Here is a 20185-nt window from a genome sequence, read left to right as displayed (position 1 = left end):
AGGGCTCAAGTCTGCAGCAAGGTGTTCAGAGGCTTGTAAGTCATGGCAGGGAGGTTGCGCACGGCGCCAGCTGTGTTCCAAGTGTCTCCAGTGGACAGCAGAAGTTGCAGGGAGGGGCGGAGGTGAAAGGATGTCTTCCTGAGATGGTACCAGGAAGAGGCCACTTCCTGTCCCCCCTAGTGATCTAGGGCAGGTCTCTTGATATCGCACCAGGCCTGCAGGGGATCCCCTGGTGGACATCAGGGCAGCAGCATGCCAGCTGCCACTGTCCCTTCTGATGTGACAGTGAAGGCTGCTGGGGCTGGTGTGGGTGGCAGTCTGAAGGCCAACTGCGTTCTCTCTCCTGCTATGGGCCCACCGCACCCAGAAGCATCGCTCTACATGGGGCTCTTGAGGACAAAGCCCAAAGCTTGTCATGGACCCCAAGCTGCCGTACCTGCAAAAGGCAAAGGAGGATTGCCAGGTGGGGTCAGACTCCCTCAAGGCAGCAGCACCGGCTCTAGGACGGACTGCTCAGTGGGAACAGCTTTGCCTGACCACATGAGCTGAAGCATGCCTGACTCTGTGGCAGCATTAACTGTCCAGTCCAAGTACTGAGACTGCAGGTAACTTGGGTACACAGAATACATTGTTACTCAGATTTTCCATGCATACATATTACATGTTCCCTCTCAAAATTCATAAATGCTATAAAACTGAAATAAGAAGGCCTTACATGGTGCACACCTGTAATCCCAGCACTCAGGAGGCTCAGGCAGGACTGCCATGAGTTCAAGATCAGCCTGAACTACATAGGGAGACCCTGTCTTCAAACAAACAAGCAAACAGAAAAAGGAGGATGGAAGAGGAGGATGCCAGTCTCAAAGTCTAAGTGAAAACAGGACAACTCACCATCCGAACTTGGCTAGGGACCCCTGCCTGTGTGTTTTAAGGCTCACAAATTTGCCATCACTGCCATAAATGAAGGGAACGAGGGAAGGCCAGGGCCGTGTGCCCAGCCACCACTTACCTCCCTCCTGCCTGGTGGCCTGGGCACCAGACCTGTGTCCTACATTCACATGGACCACAAGGAGACCCCTGCTTCCGGAGAGGCACTAGTCTAGGTTTGATTCTGTCCCAGAGACCATGGATGCAATGCTAAACACGTGTTCAAGGATCCACTGTTACCCACAGCTGCTCAGAGGCTGTGGGTGGTGACCACACTCAGGAAGGTCCCAGTGGGAGATAACATGCCGGGAAGACAGATGTAATTTAAGGCAAATTTTAATAATTTGTAAAAATCATATATACAAAACATGTTGAACAAACCACCATGGCTGTAAGACACACTTTTTACACTTTGTCACATTCACCTTAGCCTAGACACAGTATGTGTAAACGGAGACCAGTTACAGTGCAGTGGTCCTGCCTGGGCAGTTTTGGTGGTTGTTCCCTGGGGGCCCTTGGCAGAGCATCACGCCCTCTTGGTGTTTAAGACCTCTGCCAGGCTCAGGGCAGTTTCAGGGCCAAGGCCATCTCCATCTCATCCCTTCTGTAGGGCCTCAGCTCTGTTCAGCATGTGGGTTGGGCTCCCTGGGGGACAGGTTAGGCACAAGGTGGTGCTGAGTGGGACCAGGCACATTAACTCTGAGGACAGAGGGACAGGGTGATGGGCTTTAGTTGGTTCTAGTGGAGTTAAAGGACACTGAGATGGTTTTAAGTCAATTTGCGTACGAGGTCAAATGGTAGTTCTGTGAGGTTCCTGGGACTGACAGACTTGATGCTTCGTTTTCCTGGACCCTGTGGGCCCCAGCTCACAAAAGCTGGTGAGAACGTCCAACCACTGATCCCAAGGCGAACCTAGAAAAGCACATCGTCCTGATGGCTGAGGAGAACAGGGCAGCCTCACACCTGACTTTACTGGTCTTTCAGGTGCAAGTCCGGTTTGGTTTTTGATATCTGAGTTTCCAAGTCTGCCTTTGGTGTGCACCAACCTTACTGAGGGCACCTGAGAGACACTGGTGGCAGCGGCCTCCTGTGTTACTCCGAGGCTGTGAGTGGTGGAAGAGGGGACCCCCACTTGGGGGGATGGGTGCTGCCGGCCACTCACACATTGCACATGCCTCGGAGCTCTCAGACTGCTGCGACCTTGCAGATCAGCTGGGGACGGTGGCTGCAGGGTGGAGCTGGGTTAGGTTCCACCATCTCTGTGGAGTGAGGAATAGGCCATGTTTCCAACACAACCCCTAGAAGATGACTGTCCCACAGAGGTGAGGCCTGCAGGCTCTGAATCCAGGAACCTCAAGCGCAGGGTTAAAGGTCAGGGCAACTCTCATTCAGCCCACAGAAGGCGGCTCTGTGGCCACCCATGACCTCTGCTTTCTGGGCAGGAAACCTGTCTATTCGGAGCTTCCTCATTTCCTATCCTGTGTTCTGTGTGCATGGGCACCAACTCCTGTGGACACCTATCCTGCCAGGCTTTGTTGGAGCTCACTTATTTCCGGTGGCCTCTTGCTCCTCCTTTTGGGTTCTGGGAGTGGTTCTTGCATAGGAATTTCATGTGTGGGAGAAGCTTAGCTTGCTGAGGGACTGGTTCAGCAAGGTGTAGGCAATGTCTGAGGTACACAAAGTATGGCTGTCCTGAGAGCTCAGAGTGGGGGTGGCAGCGTGCAGGTGGGCAGAGCTATCTGTTCTGGGTATAAGGCACTCAGGGTAGTGCGCAAGGGGGGCCGAGGGAGGCTTCAGGCCGCTGGTCACCTGCACAGACATTAATACTTCAGTGTGGAAATCAAATCCCCTACTCTACCATCCTGAGAACAAGCAGGCTTCAGGTTCTAGGGAGCTTTGAAGGGTAGGCCACAGACCTCTAGCACTCTGATGTTCTGCCTCAGGACAGCATGTGGAACACTGCAAATCTGGCTGCTGAGGCAGAAGTAGCACTGCTCCACTTGAGGTTACCTCCCAGATTCTAGTCTAGACCTTCACTCTCCCGGGATACGGGCACCAGCTGGCATGCCACCTGCCCCGAAACATGATTCACAGCAGTATCGGCTCCTGGCCCATCCAAGCCGCACTCAAGAACTTTTTTCCTATGGATCTGACTGACCCATTTCTCCCCAGGGCCCAGGGCCCAGCCTCAGGGAGGGGCTGGAGCTGAGGTCTGTGTTGGCCTCTCATCAGCTATGTGGAGTCATCTCCAGCACTGTCTTTATGCAGGTGTGTGGCCGTCTGGCTGGAGCCTCAACCTTGGCTCTCAGACTGGCCCAGGCCCGATCCCCCCAATGCCAGGGTGACAGGAACATAGGGCCCGGCCCCTGAGGCTCCTATGTATGTCCCAGGCTCCTCAGAGAAGCTGGCAATGGGCATCTGCAGGGCTGCCCACCTGGGCATGGGAACAGCTTGTGAGCAGGGACTTCTCTGCACCCAAGGAGCGTGCTTCCCCCTGGGGTTCTGTTGGTCACAGCCAGGGGCTGCTCTCTGGTGAGTGACAGTGGTCATCGTGCCAAATGCAGCATTCCACCTGCCTGAGAAGACACTGGAGGACTGTCTACTCTTGTGGCCCTCCACCCTGCCGTATACTCGCCTCCCGGGACACGCAGATGAGGGCTGGGTCTGAGGGATCCTGAGAGGCACAGAAGCTGCTCAGGTGAGCCAAGTCTGTCCCCTGAGCTGAGAATCACTATTTTTCAACTTTCGTAAATGGAGGCATTGAGACCCCAAGGGATGGGCCCTCTTGGCCTTGTGGACTGTCGTGGGCATGCTTCTGCCTTCCCACGGGGGTCGGCTCAAACCCTGCTGGCCACACACAGACAAGGCACCGAGTGACACAGTCCTCCTTCTAGCAGCCTGCTTGCTGGGCAAGTGTGAGAGGGCTCTGGCTACCAGCTGTGGCAATGAGCAGAGGCATCTGGGCTTTGTTAGAGTGGCTCCTCGTTCTCTGGCTGGGAACATCACCTCTCACCTGGGAGCTGCAACCACAGCACTGCCGGTCTCCAGTCAATTGCTGGGTCCCCCCTCAGGGCTTCTCATACATGCACGTATGTTCACATATGTGCTACACGCTCCTTTTAGACACTTCAGAGGCAACGGTCTTTAATCAAAACAGTATTTCTGAGGCTCTTCTACACACCAGGCTTTTCTGGTATGTGGAAATGAAAGCTGTGACTGACAAATAGTGAACCTTCTTCAAATGACATTAGGGTTGGAGTTTTTACTGAAAAATAAAAAATTAGTGTTCATTTTGAATACTGAGTTATATTATATGTTAAACAAAGAAAATCTAAGGTTTCATTTTAAGCAGTATCTGAGACCAAAGGTACTCGAAGGTACTCAAATCTTCAAGCCAGACCTACCTGGCCACTGCTAGCACAGGTGCAAAGTAAAAGCCGTGAGCAACTGGCTCTGGATGACTGTCCGAAGGGACGCCTTTGTCCTACAACACCAGATGAGGGAGTGTGTCCCAGGACCCCCAGGTCTGTCACTCGTAACCAGCTTATTTCAATATAATTTTTTGAGCATGGAGTTAAAATAACTGTAGTCATTTTTTATCAAAAAGTTGGAAAATTACAAGAGTAAGAATTAGAGAGCTCTATAAATTGGAGCTATGACTCAAAATCTTTGATTTCTTTACAAACAAGAGTTAAAAATAGGTATCAGTAAAGACCTACACTGTGTTCTTTAGTATAAACCATATAACTATGAGGAAGAGTCTTATTTTGAGAAAGTTTATTGTTATATTTCTGCAGTAATAGATGAGGCATGAATACCTCCTGCTTCTCCAACATCCGCAATAAAAAAGAAAAGACAATAGTCAAGGGTAACAGTGAAATTAAAATAAAAAAATACAAAAGCCTAAGGTTTTGGAGACAAAAATGACTAAAATCTATGTGTAGAAAAGTTGTAACTGATTTCAGCTTAGCCCTCAAACAGGCCTCTTCTCCAATTCCCACACCTCACAGAGTTCCGAGTGGGGCGTCCTTACAGATGGATGCTCTAATCCCCCCGCATTAGGAAGAGGAGGCTGTGGAGGCTCAGCTAGCGGGGCTGGGGCCAGAGACTGAGCTCGGTGAGGACCCGGGCCTCTGGCTGTCCTGCCTGCTCTCTGTTTCGTTAAACAGAAGTCACCATATCTCATTATTACTGTGCTTCTGGGCTGGAGAGTGACAGTATATATGTCAGGCTGGGAGAGGGAAAGCTTTCCCTCTGAGGCTGGCTTGGGACACCAGCCATGGTGGCCTCCAACAGCCCGGGAGCACGCCCCAGTGTGGGGGAGGAACAGCTTGTGCTCTCCTTTGGGTCTCGAGCCTAAGAGACACCATGCAAAATACAGAAAACACACTGGGCCAGGACAGCTCAGTGTGTAGACAGGCCACCCCTCATCATGCCCAAATACGCCTACCCTGGTAGGCTCTGCCAGGCTACTCATTTCCTTAAACATGGCACTAACCCTAGCGACATCCCTCAGCCTTGAAGAGCTGTACAGGAAGCAGTACAAAAACAGCAACTTCTCTTCAGCCAAAGAAAAGAGCCCAAACCCCAGTAAACACTGACACAAACCTTTGAACACTGAAAGGTTTCCTGCTGTCCCCTAATGAAAGCGTTATGATCACAGGATGACGCAGAAGCAAGCTTCTCTTCCTCTTCTGATCTAGTATCAGTCACAGATTCCTATTTATCTGGTTGCTGAATAGAGCCAAGAGCAAGACGCATATGGGACACAAGGTCAGAAGCAGCGTGGCCTTGGGACAGGCCCTCGGACGGGTTAGTGAGCTGCAGCATCTGTTGCCAATTTCTCTCTTGCTTGAAATGCTAGGAAAAGCCTCCCTTCCACTCCCAGACAGACTCTTTTGGGAGAGTAACAGAGGGGCCAGTTTGGAGTGGCAATGTACAGGGAGACATCTGGCAGGTAAGTGGACAGGCTGATGCTGTACCGGCTCCTATCTACCTGCACAGCCTTCTACAGTGCCCACCCTTGCACCCTCGCCACCGCTTGCTTCTATGTGTGCAGCAACAGAAGCGAGAGCCCTGCCAGGAATGAGACCGAGGGGCGTGCAAAGCACAATGACTCCTGGGTTTCCAGGGCTTGTGGGCTTCCTGAGGGGTCAGCTGTGATGGACTCTGGAGCAGCTGGGGTGCTCACAAAAGCTCTGCAAGTGCTCCCTGCAGCTTCTGGAAGCCTAGGAAAGGGAGATGACACTACTATTTCCAAAACAAGAGGGTGCTACATACTGCCAACTGTCCTGTCAGAAGATGACTCGTAAGTCAGAATAAGAAGTTATCTGCAAGGCCACTTGGTTTATGTGTCTTTGCCATCGGGTGTGAGGGAGGGGTAAGGAGTTAAAAAGCACCACTGTGTGCACCCAGACAGAGTAAGAGCCATGGGTGGTGGCCATCCTCACTCTGTGCCATGTTGTTGGGCAAGCTGACGAGGCCAGGCCTGTTGCCAGGGCATTAAGGCAGGGCCACAGCCCCCAATCTCGTCATTCACAGTGAGGGGCAGGGTTCCCTGGCACAGCTCCTTGGCACAACCTCACACACCTGGAGTGGGGGGTCTTAGGACACTGGCACAGCTGTAAAGGCGGTGTGTTCACTTTGGGAGGTGGCACTCAGACCCTGAGCCAGGACTGCAGGGCCAGCTTGGGCTCTGAGCTCAGCAGCATCGCTATGCATCTCTGCAAAATACTACAAGGCAAAGCTTTCAGGTTAGTCTGTTTCTGCGAAGACATGCAAGTTAGAGAGGGAAGCCATCTGCAAGGCCAGCTGGGTCTGTGTTTCCATCATTAGAGAGCGAGTGTGTGTGTACACACACAATACTTGATTACCTTGTGCCAGGAAAGGAACAGGGTTTCTGTAGAAAGAAGGAAGCCATGTTATCAGGGATTACAGATTAACACCAAGGTGATCGCTCGGGTTTTCAGTAGTTTCACTAGTCCCCAGATTCAGTAGCTAACATCAGAGTCCCCGTGTCCTTCTCCTGATGCTTGCTGGCCTGGTTGCTGTACAGCATTGTGTGGCCAGGTGTCCGGTGACATGGGTCTGAGGAGGCCACTTGGACACACCCCCCCGTGAGACCCGGCCGGCAGCCGTGGGGCTGCTCAGGGATGCTACAAGATGAGGGGCTTTCTCCTTCACTGCAGCATGATGTCCTTCAGGTTCTCCTGCAGGATCGTGTCCTTCACGGCGTGGAACACGAAGCGGATATTCTCGGTGTCGATGGCAGTGGTGAAGTGGTGGAACAGGGGTTTACTGCGGTTTCGTCTCTTTCTGTCGAAACACTGGACCAGGTAGCGCTGGACGTCCTCCAGCCGGTGCGGGTCGCCCTTGAAGTCCGGGAAGTGCTTCTTGATGCTGACTGTCTTCACTTTCTCCACCAGGAGGTCCATCTTGTTGAGGAACAGGATGATGGAGACATTGAAGAACAGCTTGTTGTTGACTATGGTCTCAAAGATGTTCATTGACTCTACCAGCCGGTTGGTGCACCTGTCTTCCATGAGGACCTGGTCAAACTCACTTGAGGACACCATGAACAGGATGGATGTGATCCCATCAAAGCACTGGAACCACTTCTGGCGCTGAGACCGCTGGCCACCCACATCCACCATCTTAAAAGGGATTTTTTTAATAATGAAGTCGTGTTCTACAATTCCTTTGGTGGCCTTCCTAGCCAGCAGGATATCTTGCTTACTAGGGAAGTAATTCTGTAAAATATGGGATGCAGGACATTCAGGAGGGGAAGAGAACAGGAGAGAAAAAGAACAAGAAGCAAAAAGAGTGGAGAGAAAAGTTACACTAATTTGCAATACGTTTAACGAAACACCAAAAGCAAATTTCATTTACAGAACTATAAATTTACCATGAAGCAAAGTGAAAGGATTAAGCACATTTCGATACAAATGGAGGCTCATCAGTCTAAGGAAGAATGATCAGAATCCTCACTTCTAGACTCCAGTGTAAAATCTCACTGATTTTCTCTTCTTGAGGGAATTCACTGCCTTTTTTGGTTTGTTTCTGCACCACAGGTACATTCTACTTACTAACTTCCAGGGCATATGCATTTTAAAACCTTACTATAGGCTGTTTTGCAATGAAATTTATATTTAATCTCCAATATAACTAACACGTTACTCTTGGAAAACTTTTTCTCTTTGGTGGTGGGGATAGAACTCAGGGCCCTACGCAGCTAAGCACACCCTCTGCCACCAACCTTCCCTCCAGCAAACCTCTCGGGGAATGCTTTAGTGTTTAGCATCACAAACGCAACAGTGGCAACTCTCCAGCTTCTGTGATCATGGATTATGAAGAGTGCACAAAGCCGGTGCACAAAGGCCCCAGCGCACAAAGCCACCCACGCAGCAGTCTCCCCAAAACCTCTAACCCTAAACTCAAATTGGAGGGCTGCCTGCCAGTTCACAGGGCACAGAGGTGACAGACGAGCAATGTCAACCACACTGAAGGGCAGGTCAGCAAGATCTAGACCAAAATATCCCATGGGACGAGTGATCTAGTTACTTCAATCAATAAGTAAAGAGGAAAAAAGGATGGGAGGAGAAAATAGATTAAAAGAAATGTGACACTGACCAGCTGTGATAAATGGACCTTACTAGGATGCTGACTCAAATTGTTTTTCTTTAAAAAAAAAGAAGCAGCAATACCACTAGGAAAACATAAATGAGGCAGCTGGGAAAAGTTTTAGAACTGGATACTGGCTGACAGTAAGGAATCGTTGCTAGTTTTTCAGGAGCTCAGTGGTATAGTAGTTGTGATTCTTAGAGTCTCATCTTTTAGAGAACACCAGTGTTGAAAGGGTACGGATCTGGCCTTGGGGCATGGGCAGGGCAAAGTGATCCTCACTGCACTTGGGGTTGTGTTATATTACTTGTTTTTGTATTTGCTTGACTTTCCCAGTAGGAACAAGTTACAGGAAACCCTCCTTTGACAGAAGGACGGACTCCTCTGTTCCCTCACGTGATTTGAGGGAAACCCTTCTTCACAGAGCAATTTCTTCCCTTCCACTTTAGACAAAGTAGAGATCCAAGCAAGAGCATGACATTAGAGTGTTGTTCAGGGCAAGTGGAATAACATGCTGTCCCATTAGCATGGCCAGAGCCCTGACTGATTGCTTTGGTATCAACATAAAGGTTTTCTAAGCCTGGATCACAGAACCGGGGTGGGGGCAGGGGTGGGGATGCGGAGGAGGAGGAGGCGGTGTTACTCACCAGCTGGCCGATCCGGTCCAAGTTATCCAGGAAGTACTTCACTGATTCACCCTGTCGTGGAGGAAAAACATTCAAGACTCAGTCTGGATTAAGGAACCTGATTAAAAGAACTGAGTAAGGTAACAACAGAGCTGTTCTGCTATACAAATAGGAAAGCAACGTAAAAAGAGTGCACATGTAATTTTTAGAATTAAAAACACAGTTTTAAAAATAATGCTGTTTCTGTAGCTCCAGCCCCAAGATTTAAAATCTGACTATTTCTCAAAGCTGATTTGCTATACAGCCTATGCCTGGGGGATGCTGGCCTACTCTGTGTTGGGCACCAGGGAGGGACAGGTCCAGAACCAGGACCCTGGACACTGGCTTTAGAAACAGTACATCCTGAAGAGAAGTGGCAAATACAACATATTTTCCAGCTTCTAGAGGCATTCTATTACGACATCACACACATGATCTGGTTTACAGTACAGAGCAAGGAGGATCTTTCATTTGCATTTCTATGGTGGACCGACAAATCTTTTTCCTGGACTAACTACTGACACAAATAGAGCCACATTCCACAGCCAGAGAGGCACCTTTTGGGTCACTCATGATCTTGCTTTAGGAAATGAACGACTTTGTGCACCCACAGGGTACGAGGAGTTCTGAGGGCCTCAAATGTTGACTTACAAGGAGCCAAATACAGAGAGTAGGCAGATGTGCAGGGCAGCCAATGCTCCCTGTGGAAAGTAGGGTGCTAGACAGTAACTTTCCCACATAGGACAAGGGATGCTGCTCTTCAAGAGACCTCCCTGGGACCTTACTCTGAAAGATGGATCCCAGTGGGGCTGGTCTTGAGCATCACCATCACAGGGGTGTGAAGAACAGGTCACACTGTAGCTTTTCACACGTGTGGACAAAGAGGCCAGGCCACACATACCACTAGATAGTTTTAAGACTGTTGGAAGGGCACCAGATTATAGCTTGTGACTTTGTAAGAAAAAGGACAAGGAGTGACAGGAGCTACTAGCCCTGGCTGAGTCTGTCTTTCCCTCCTCTCAGCCCCAGATGGCCCAAGGGAAGAACTGGAGAGCAATTTCCTTTAGTGAAGGGTCAGCCTTCCCACTCTGGAATGAAGGCCTTGGGGATGATTCAAAAGAGTATTCCATCTAAGGGAATAAAGAGGCCTTGCTCTTCTACCTCCTGCTTTTCGCTCAGGAGCTGGGGATGGTCACACGAGCTCATACCACGTCCCTCACATGCCCTCCACCATGTCCTCCAGGCAGGCTGGCAGGGGCAGCAGCTCTCCCAGCAGGGCGTTCAACTCGTTGGACATTAAGTCACAGGAATGCAGATGCCATAGCCAATGTCCTTATCACCACAAGATATGAAGAGACTTGAGCACAAGTAAAACAGAAAGGACCTCAGAGGACACAATCAAGAATAAAGGTAAATACAAGTATTTAGATAGTAAGGGTATTTCTCCAGTTTAAATTTAAATCTCTACTGAGTTTGAAATCAGTCTTCTAACTAGATTTCAAAACATATCAGATCCTAATACAGAAAGACTTTTGTTGTGTCTTCCTCCACAAAAATGGCCCACTCTCTGTATCAGTTTGTTTTATTTCTTTGAATGCACATAAGTTATTTAGGGTTATTCTGCCTTAGAGTCAGCCAATCAGGGACTCAACCCTCTGCAATCATGAGCCAAACAAACTGCTCCTTTTTAAGCTGTGGGTGTCAGGTATTTTGTCTCAGTGACGGAAAAGTGACTCATTACATTTTCCTTCACAACAAGGAAAAAAAATAAACAGAAAATTCACAACTTTTCTTGTATATATCAGAGAACTGAGGTCACAGGGCAAACTGCTGTTCCCAAACTGGAAAGACAGGCAGGCAAACACAGAGAACAGTAACTTAGGAAGAGCAGACAGTATTGCCAGAGCCAGCAATTGGTATGTTCTATGCTGCTTTCAAAAAAAATTAGAGCCAAGTTAGAAGACAAAAGAAAAACACACAAACAAATAACAAAACTCACTATAGCTTGAAGAGACAAAGCAGGCATCAGAACGAGATTCATATATATGGCAGTGGTTTTGGAGTGATCAGATTGGGAATTTGAAATAACTGATTAACATGCCAAGAATGCTACTGGAGGAAGTGGACAACATGTCCAGACAGATGGTAATGTAAGCAGGAAAGCCAGGAACTCCAAGAGAGAAATACCCAGCTAGGCTATAAATCAAGAGGGAACCACAAAATAATCAGAAAATACCTGGAGCATAATGAAATTAATAACATCAAAATTTCTGAGATATGGCTACTACAGTCCTTACAGGGGAAATCTGTACTTTAACTTTTCTTGTTAGGAAAGATAAATGATCTAAAGGTTTTCACCTCAAATGGCCTAAAGAGACAGAGTAAGGTAAACCTAAGGTAAGCCGGAGAGAGAGATGACAAGTTAGGACCAGATACTTACATGACAGAAGAAAGGAAGAGGGCTAAAGGCTGGTTCTTCAAAAAAGTCAACAACAGCGGCAACCTTCCAGCTAGAGGAGCCAGTGAGAAAGACAGAAATCCTGAAGACTGGATGAAGGAGGTTTTTCAAAGACCCTGCAAACCCTGGAAGAACATGAGCAGGGCACGGCCAACTTGATGCTGACAGGCTGGGTATCTTCCATGAAGTTGGCAAACTGCTTTTAAAATTTAACTTATCAAAAGTGACACTGCAGGAAACAGAAATCTGAATAGTCCTATATTATACTAAAAAACTGAATTTTTTATTAAAAAAAATCTTCCCCAAAGGAAAACTCCAGGCCTAGACAGTTTCCTGGTGAATCCTGTCAAACACTCCAAGAAGAAATAACATAAATCTTGTGCAAATTGTTTCAGAAAATCACAGAGGAAGAGATAATTCTCAGTACCTTTTATGAGGCCAGCATAACCTTGATACCAAACTGACAGGAGCATTGCCAAAAAAGGAAAATGGCATTCTAATATCCCTCTTGAGTACAACCTCCTTAGCAAATCCATCCCGATGATATAATGGAGAGTAATATGAACACCATTATAACAAACTAAGGAAGAAAGGACACATGCACAGTTTAATAAACACATAAAAAAGGCACTTGAAAACTCTGACATACATTCAAGGTTAAAACCTCCCACTGAACACTACAAATAGAGAAAGTCTGGTGAAGGACAGCTATAAAACACCTCCAGTTAACATCGTAATTAACTGTGTGGTGTGGAATGGCTTCCTCTAACATGACAAGGGTTCCTGCTGTACAGCTCTGGCCACACTGCAAGGGTGTCCATGGGTGCATGACAGTGAGACAGCAGGCCAGCACACACACACAGCAAGCAAGAGGTGCAAGGACTGGGAAGCAAGACATAAAACTGAATTTGCAGATCTCGTAACTGCTCAAATACAAAACCCTAAGGAAAGCTAATGATAGAACCAGTAAGTGAGTTTAGCAAATTCAGAAGATTAAGGTCAATGTACAAAAATCAAGAATATTTTTATATATCAGCAGTAACAACAACAAAAAGAAGCAATTCCATTTACACCACCACCAAGAAACAAAATGTTTATGGGTAACCTTTTTATTTGCTACACACTCTGTGTTTTGAAATAGTTATAGATGCACAGGAAGTTGCAAAGATCAAACACAATGGTCTCATATACCTGTCACCTGTTTTTCCCAGTAGTTATACCTCATAAACATATACCACAATATCAAACTCTGTGTATGTGTGCACGTGCGTGCACATGGTCCTGGGGGTTGGACCCAGTGCATCATGCACGCTAGACAATTGCTCCCTCACTAAGCTACACCTTAGACACCTTTCCACTGTTTGAGACAGGGTCTTGCTAGGTTGCACAGGCTGGCCTCAAACTTGTGTTCCTTCTGCCTCAGCCTCCTGAATAATAGGACTATAGGCCTGTGGCACCATGCCTGGCAGAGCCAGGGAGCTGACTTTTGTGTAACATGTGTCAGGACCCAGCACTGTGGCATCCTGGGTCATCCTATCACCACAAGAGTCTCTTCTTGTTTTCTGCTGGATTGGTGTAATGTTCTTATGTATTGGGTTAGTGTAGTTCTGCGAGTTCTTCACTGACACAGGTCCTTTCTCTCAGTCTGTATGTGTTCTTTTTATCTTAGGATTTTAATATTTTAGGAAAAAGCAAAAGTGTCAAATTTTGAAGAAACCAAAAATATTTTTTGAAGAATTTTTTTCTCGTACCAGTCACATTTTAGGTGTCATGTCTAAGAACTCTTCACCAAGTTCTAGGTCCCAAGGAGTTTCTACTATGTTATCTTCCTAGATTTTCAGACTTTTACATTACAATCTGTGATTCAGTTTGAATCAATTTGTGTACAAGGTGTGAGATGTAAGTCAAGGGTCAGTTTTCTTGCCTACAGATTTCACTGGTTGCAGCACCATCTGTTGAAAGGCCACTTCCCTCATGGGACTGCTTTGCCCCTTCATCAGAAGCCAGCTGGCATAGCAAGAAGCTGTGCATGGATCTGTTCCATGGACCTATGGGGCAGTCCCTTGACCAGCCCACATAGGCTTTTTTTGTGACAGCTTACATAGTTTTCAGGGCTACAGCTCTACAGTAAGACCTAACATCAGGTAGAGGGATGCCCTCCCATTGTACTCCTCGTGTGTGTGTGTGTGTGTGTGTGTGTGTGTGTGTGTGTCTACTCCAGTGCTCTAGATAAATTTTATCTAGAGATAAATTTTACTCTAGATAAATTTTAGCATAGTCATGTCTATATCTATAGGCCTGGAGAGAGTTTGGTAGGAACAGCTGAATCTGCATATCAGTTTAGGAAGAAGTGCCCTCTTTACAACACTGAGTTTTTCAATCTATGAACACATTATACTATGTCTCCATATCATGTAGATCATCTGATATTTAAAAAAAAAAATATTAGTGTATATTTGCCTCCCCATCATGTAGATCATATGATTTGAAAAACAATTAAGTGTACGTTTGTGATACACAGTAATATGTTCACCTTGGGGAACTGGTATGTATACATGTTGAACCTTGACCATTTTTATGGCCCCTTCTCCAGATCACATTCCTGTCTGATTTTTTTGAGTGTTTTATAGTTTTCATCACACAAGTCTTATACATGTTTTGTTAAATTTTACACCACAATATTTCATTTTCTAAGCAAATCTTAGTGGTGTGGCATTTAAAATTTCTGTTTCCAAGTGCTTATTAGTATATAGACTAAAACTTATTTTTTGTATATAAATCTGCTATCACTTGTATCTAGGTGTCCCTGCAAAGGCTCATGTACTCATAAGTGGGACACCATGGAATCCAGAATTGTGGAATGAATTCTGCAATCAGAATTATGCAAAGAATTAAATTTGTAAACTGAAGTACCACTGTATTTTGTCTCAACAACTATAAAAGTGACTAAGACAAATTTTGTTACCAGAGAAGTGGGGTTGTTGCTGTGACTATACCTGACCACGTGGTTTAGGAGCCTTTGGAACTGGCTTGCGAGAAAAGTTTGGAAAGGTTTGGAGATGCTGGCTGAAGAAGTAATCCTAGAATGCTGTAAACTGAATTTGGTAGTCTGGTCCGAGTTTAGCTGACAGAAATACATTTAGTAAAGATGAGGCTCAGAAAATTTCAGTTAGGAACAAGGACTGAATTGGCTGGTGGACTCCAGACCATGTGTGTTATGCTTTGGCAAAAAATTTGAATTTTGCTCTTGTCTAGAGACTTTGCCTGAGACTGAGCTTGCCTGGACTACTTAATCTGGCAGAAGAAATTTCAAGGCAGTCTAATGTTGAGGTGGTGGCATGGCTACTGTTGGGGACTTTTAGCCAGATCTACATTGAGAACCAAGAGCAAATGGCCCAACAGGATGATTTAAACAAGTTCTGAATTTGGTCAGAAAGAAAGCTTCAGTGAAGCTGCAGATTACGAAGATGGAGCAGAGGAGAACTTGGTTGCTGAGAACTTGGTTGCTGAGAAGGAACAGTACAATAGAAAAGATGGCTTGAGGACATCACAAGAACCAGCAGGACTCCATTTTTACAGCCTCACAATTGCAAAGGTGAAAGATTTTGCTTAGAGAAGAGAACCCCAGAGCACTATATTCTTGAATGGTGGCAGCCTAGAGTATTTGTTTCTCTGGATTTGCTTCACAGCACTCAGCAATCCAGGTACTCAATCCCTACAGTCAAGAGAGAAGGAAGCCTGGCTACTGCTCCAGCTGGCAGCAGACTCTGGTGTTATCTATGTGGTGCTGGTTGTAAGTGTATGCAGAATGCAAGAGTTGTGAGGTCAGGAAGGCTTCCACCCAGATTTAAGAAGAAAACCTTAGAGGCCAGGCAGTGTGTCCTGAGAGGGCAATGTGTGAAGCTGGAGGTACAGTGGAGACCCTGGAAAGTTGGAGAAGCCAGGAATGTGGATCATCTGAGGAAAGTGGCAAGGAGTGCTGAGCTGGCTCAAGAAAGAAGCCATGGGAGCTACAACCACTGGAAGTGCCATAGGGATGGAGCTACCCAAGACCTTTGAAGTTTATATCTTGTTACAGATTGCCTTGGATGCTGGGCATGGAACTATGGATTTAATGTTTGCCCTGCTGGATTTCAGACTTGATTTGCCTCCATTCCTTTCTAATCCCCTATTTGTACCTTTTGGAATGGGAATATTTTTCTTGTACCATTCTATGTTGGAAGTGTTTAATTTTCTTTTCATTTGTACAAGGGCTCGCAGCTAAGAGTCTGCCTTAAATCTCAGAGGAGTCTTTGGACTTGGACTTTTTAGCAAAGCTGAAAATTTTAAGACTTTAGGAACTCTTAGAGGTGGAATAAATGCCTTTTGCATAAAGGGATATGCATGAGTCTTTTTGGGGCCAGGGTGGAATGTATACCACCGCCTCAACATTAGTCTTATTGGAGCCAGGGCTTGTATCTAGGGCTTGTTCCCCACAAAGCTTCATGTGCTTGTATGTGGGGCTTTTCTGGAGGTGACTAGATCTAGGGGGAATGATACTAGGATTAAGGATATGTGATAACTAAATGGGTTTAGCGTATTTTTCAGTGTGGATAGTGAAAGTCCCACCCTGGGTGTGCATGGCATCTGTCAACAGGCTTACAGCCTGGACAGAACATAAAGGGAGAGAGGGATGGCAGGCTTGCTGCTGCTGTTGCTTGTTGCCTCTGCCTACAGTTCACATCATGAACTCTTTCTCTTCTGTCATGCCCCTCTGCTTTGATGCCCTGCTTTGAACTAGCTATGAACTAAAACCTCTACACACTGTGAGCTGAAATAAACTTTCCTCCTTTAACTTTGGGTGTTGGGTATTTTGTCTCAGCAACTCGAACAGTAACTAAACAAGATCTTATATCCCCTTTAGTAACCTTTGTAAATTAATTTACTGGTCTACAGCTCTCCTGGTGGGCTCCTTGGGGTTTTCCACCTCATTTGTCCATAGGGGCAGTTTCATTTCTCCTTTTTGGATTCACATGCCTTACATTTCCTATAAGGCTGAGGCCTTACTGCACTAGCTAAAACAGGATTTCCTTTTAAATGTGAAAAACCTTTATTGAAACTATTGGACACTTTTGCAAAAAATTCAAAACCTAAATACTTGATGTGATATGCCATATTATGAACTTAAAAGTCACCAGTGTAAGGGGTAAACCATCCTGAAATTGATTTATAGACTCACTATAACCCCAAGCAAAATCTTGGTAGGTGTTCTGACAAGTGTGGGTTAAAATGTATTTTTCTAAAATGACACAGGATAACTCAAACAATTCTGCAAAAGAGAAATAAAGTTTTTACCAGACCTAATTTTAAGACTTGCCATGAAGTGACAGAGTTTGGTACTGGCAGAAGAAAAGACATACGGGTCAACTGAATAGAAGCGATAGTCCAGAAACTGGCCCACATATCTACAGCCAACTGAGTTTTGAAAAGTTGTCAGGGCAACTCAACATAGAAAGGAAATAGTGCTGAGAAACTGGAGGTCTGTAGGGGCGAAACAACAAGAGAACATTGACCCTGACTACATCATACACTGAACTAATTCAAGCTGGGCCCCAGATCCGAATGTACAAACAAACTACAGACTTTCTAACAGAACACCTTTGTGATTTTCAGTAAGGAAAAAGTTTCTGTGCTGCCAGAATCCCATGATGGGCCTCAGTGACACACACTGTGGTACCACTGTCCCTTCCCTGTGTGGGAGGAACCTGTAGGTGTGGTAGGATATCTTCCTACAGCTGGGCTGTTTCAAGCCAATCCTCGCAAGTAATCTTGGTGGGCCTGATCTAATCATGAGATTTCTAAAAAGGCCTTTCTTGCTGGCCTGAAGGAAAGCAAAAGGCCATCCTATGAGAGGAGGGTAAGTGGCAAGGATCTGAAAGTAGCCTTTAAAGGCTTTGCTGGCAGCTACAAAGAAAACAGGGACATCAATCACAGAACCATAAGAAAATGAATTCTGTCAATCAACAAGCATGGAGAAGGACCGCAAAGCCTAGATGAGAATTCAGTGCTGGATGCTATCTTATTGGGGCTTGTGACACCAAGAGCAGAGGGTCCAGCCAATGTCAGGCACCAGGCTTTTGACCACATACGATGACCAACATGTCAAGTATGCAGCAACACAAACTAGTAGTTTCATAGGGTGAAATAATCATGAACCACACAAGATAGTGTCATGTTTGTGTGTACACCCTCAACCCTGGGAGTCCCCTGTACCTCAAAGGTACCATCTAATGAATAAGTGGAGATATGAATTTTTTCGGAGCTGACTCTTACTGCTAGCTTAGACATTTTTGTCTTTGACAGCTTAGTGATTTCCTGAATTCTGTTCAGTGTCTTGGTCCTAGCTAGGAAAGCTTATCCCAGACCAGAATAGCAATGATAATGAATGACCACCGCCCCAGGTCTTGATTAACAGACTCCAAGCACTGAAAACCCAACAGCCATCTGAGAAGCCTCTCTCTCCCTAAGCAGGGTCAGCACCTAGCCTCTCCAGTTCTTTATGGAAAGCCCCTGTGGTTTTACTACCTTGTTTCCAAATAAAACAAAGACAGGAAAACAAAGACAGAACAAAACAAAGGCCAAAAACCAAAAACCAACCAAACAACCAGCTCCCAAACTAGCAATAATTATCATACTTGAAATGAAAAGTGAGCATTTAAAACACCAAGAATATCAAAGGCTATATCTAGCTAGCTTTAAATTGATGATGTTCACAGTGAAAGAGGGTAGGAAGCAAACAACATCTTAGTATTATTATAAAAATTATTTTGACCTTGTAGAGCTCTTGACAGGGTCTCAGAGACCCCAGAGCATACTCAGAGACTCCTTCTCTGGAGACAGCCCATGTGGACGGATGCACCTGAGGTGGGATTGCTTACCCCAAAGTGGAAGCCGCCACTGTTCACTTCCACATTCAGCCGCAATATCTCCACACAACAGACCATAGCACAGGGTGAATCTGACCAGGTCCCTCCCGTGCATACCAACATGGTGAAACTCAAAATGTAAGAGAAATTTTACACTGTTCTTTACTTACAAGAACTTAGTAGCACAGGGCTGTAAACCAAGCACTCTGTGATGTGCAGGCAAAAATGACTGCAAGTTTGAGTCTCGCCTCGTCAATGTAGACACCTCTGAGGACCTATCTCAAAATGAACAATAAAAAGGGATGGGGATGCAGCTACTGTGAAGAATGTGGGTTCAATTCCCAGTACTACAAAGAAAAAAAGAAAAAGCAAAATGAAATACAATGCTAGTCATAAAAATGAATACACACACAGTGCTTCCTGTGTGCTACATGCTGTCCTTAGTGCGCTGGATTATTAGTCTACTGTTCCCCCACAATACCTAGCCAGGTGTCATGGTTACCCCACCTTACAGACCTTACAGGGGAAATGAGCTGTGGCATGGATACGTAATGTGCCTGGGCTCCAAGTGGTAATGGTTCCTTAGTTTATTGTTTAGGAATATATAAGCGGCAAAGCTACAAGTAAAAGGCATCATCCTCCAACAACTAGAATGGTGGTCCCGGGTGGTGGCAGAGGTGTGCCCAGGGCCCCACAGTTCCAACTTTAGTTCTCACCCTGAGTGGTGGGCCTGATGTGTCTGGCTTGCTATTTTACATGTGCACATATTTTCAGATTTTCCTATAATCATACAGGACATAAGAAATATAGGATTCATAGCTGGGTGTGGTAGTACATGCTTGTAATCCCAGCACTCAGGAGGCTGAGGCAGGAGGATCACTGTGAGTTTGAGGCCAGCGTGGGCTACAAAGTGAGTTCAAAGCCAGCCTGAGCTGTATAGTGACACCCTGTCTCAAAAAGATAAAAAAAATTAAAAATATATATGATCTGTGATTAGAAAGTTACCTAGTACCTTAATATTGAGGAACTAAAGGTGAAAAAAACCCCAAACATAAATACGAGGACCTCTGTTAGCAATGTACAAATGGGATACAAGCAGAAAGCAAAGTGTGCATGGTGAGGTGCGTGTGTTTGCTGCCCGGCAGCTGTTTTCCTATTATTCCTGTCTCCACCTTGTGGAGGGAGGAGAGAATGCAGAGGGATGACTTCAGACAGAAGACTGCAGACTGCTCAGGATCTCCAAGTGGGAGGGAGGTCATGTTTACCTAGATTATTGCCTAGCAGGCTGTTGTCCGAGTCTCCATTCACACCTGTTCTCCACCAAGCCCAGAGTTGGCCCAAGATGCCAGGAAGCCCATTGTGGACCACAGGGCAAATCGAAGGAGCTGAAAACACCCTTACATCCACTTGGCACAGGTCAGTTTATTCTCTCTTCCACGGGCGTAAGGACAGTGGCATGAATACGGTCAGTGAAGTCTCTGACAGCACTGCAGAAGAGTCTGTGAAGGCTCACACCCTCCACCACCAAAACACCACAGACCTGCTACTGTTGTTTTAAGTCTTCCCAGCCCCCTCCTTCCAAATCCATCCTCACTTCCTTCTACAGGCAG

General features: G+C 46.2%; 1 protein-coding gene across 1 annotated transcript in view; it reads right to left on the bottom strand.

Annotated features, from left to right (window-relative positions):
- Window positions 1-1247: 1247 nt before the first annotated feature.
- Gna12 (guanine nucleotide binding protein (G protein) alpha 12) overlaps window positions 1248-20185 on the bottom strand; it is a gene marked incomplete at its 5' end in the record, with an annotated part of 93881 nt that continues 74943 nt past the window's right edge. Inside the window, 2 exon segments of the mRNA XM_005397862.2 lie at window positions 1248-7676; window positions 9195-9245. Coding sequence (XP_005397919.2) covers window positions 7107-7676; window positions 9195-9245 — 621 coding nt within the window.

The sequence above is a fragment of the Chinchilla lanigera genome, unplaced genomic scaffold, assembly GCF_000276665.1.
Source record: "Chinchilla lanigera isolate Chin_1 unplaced genomic scaffold, ChiLan1.0 scaffold00059, whole genome shotgun sequence".
Classification (NCBI taxonomy): Eukaryota; Metazoa; Chordata; class Mammalia; order Rodentia; family Chinchillidae; genus Chinchilla; species Chinchilla lanigera.
This window is presented reverse-complemented; position numbering and strand designations above follow the sequence as displayed.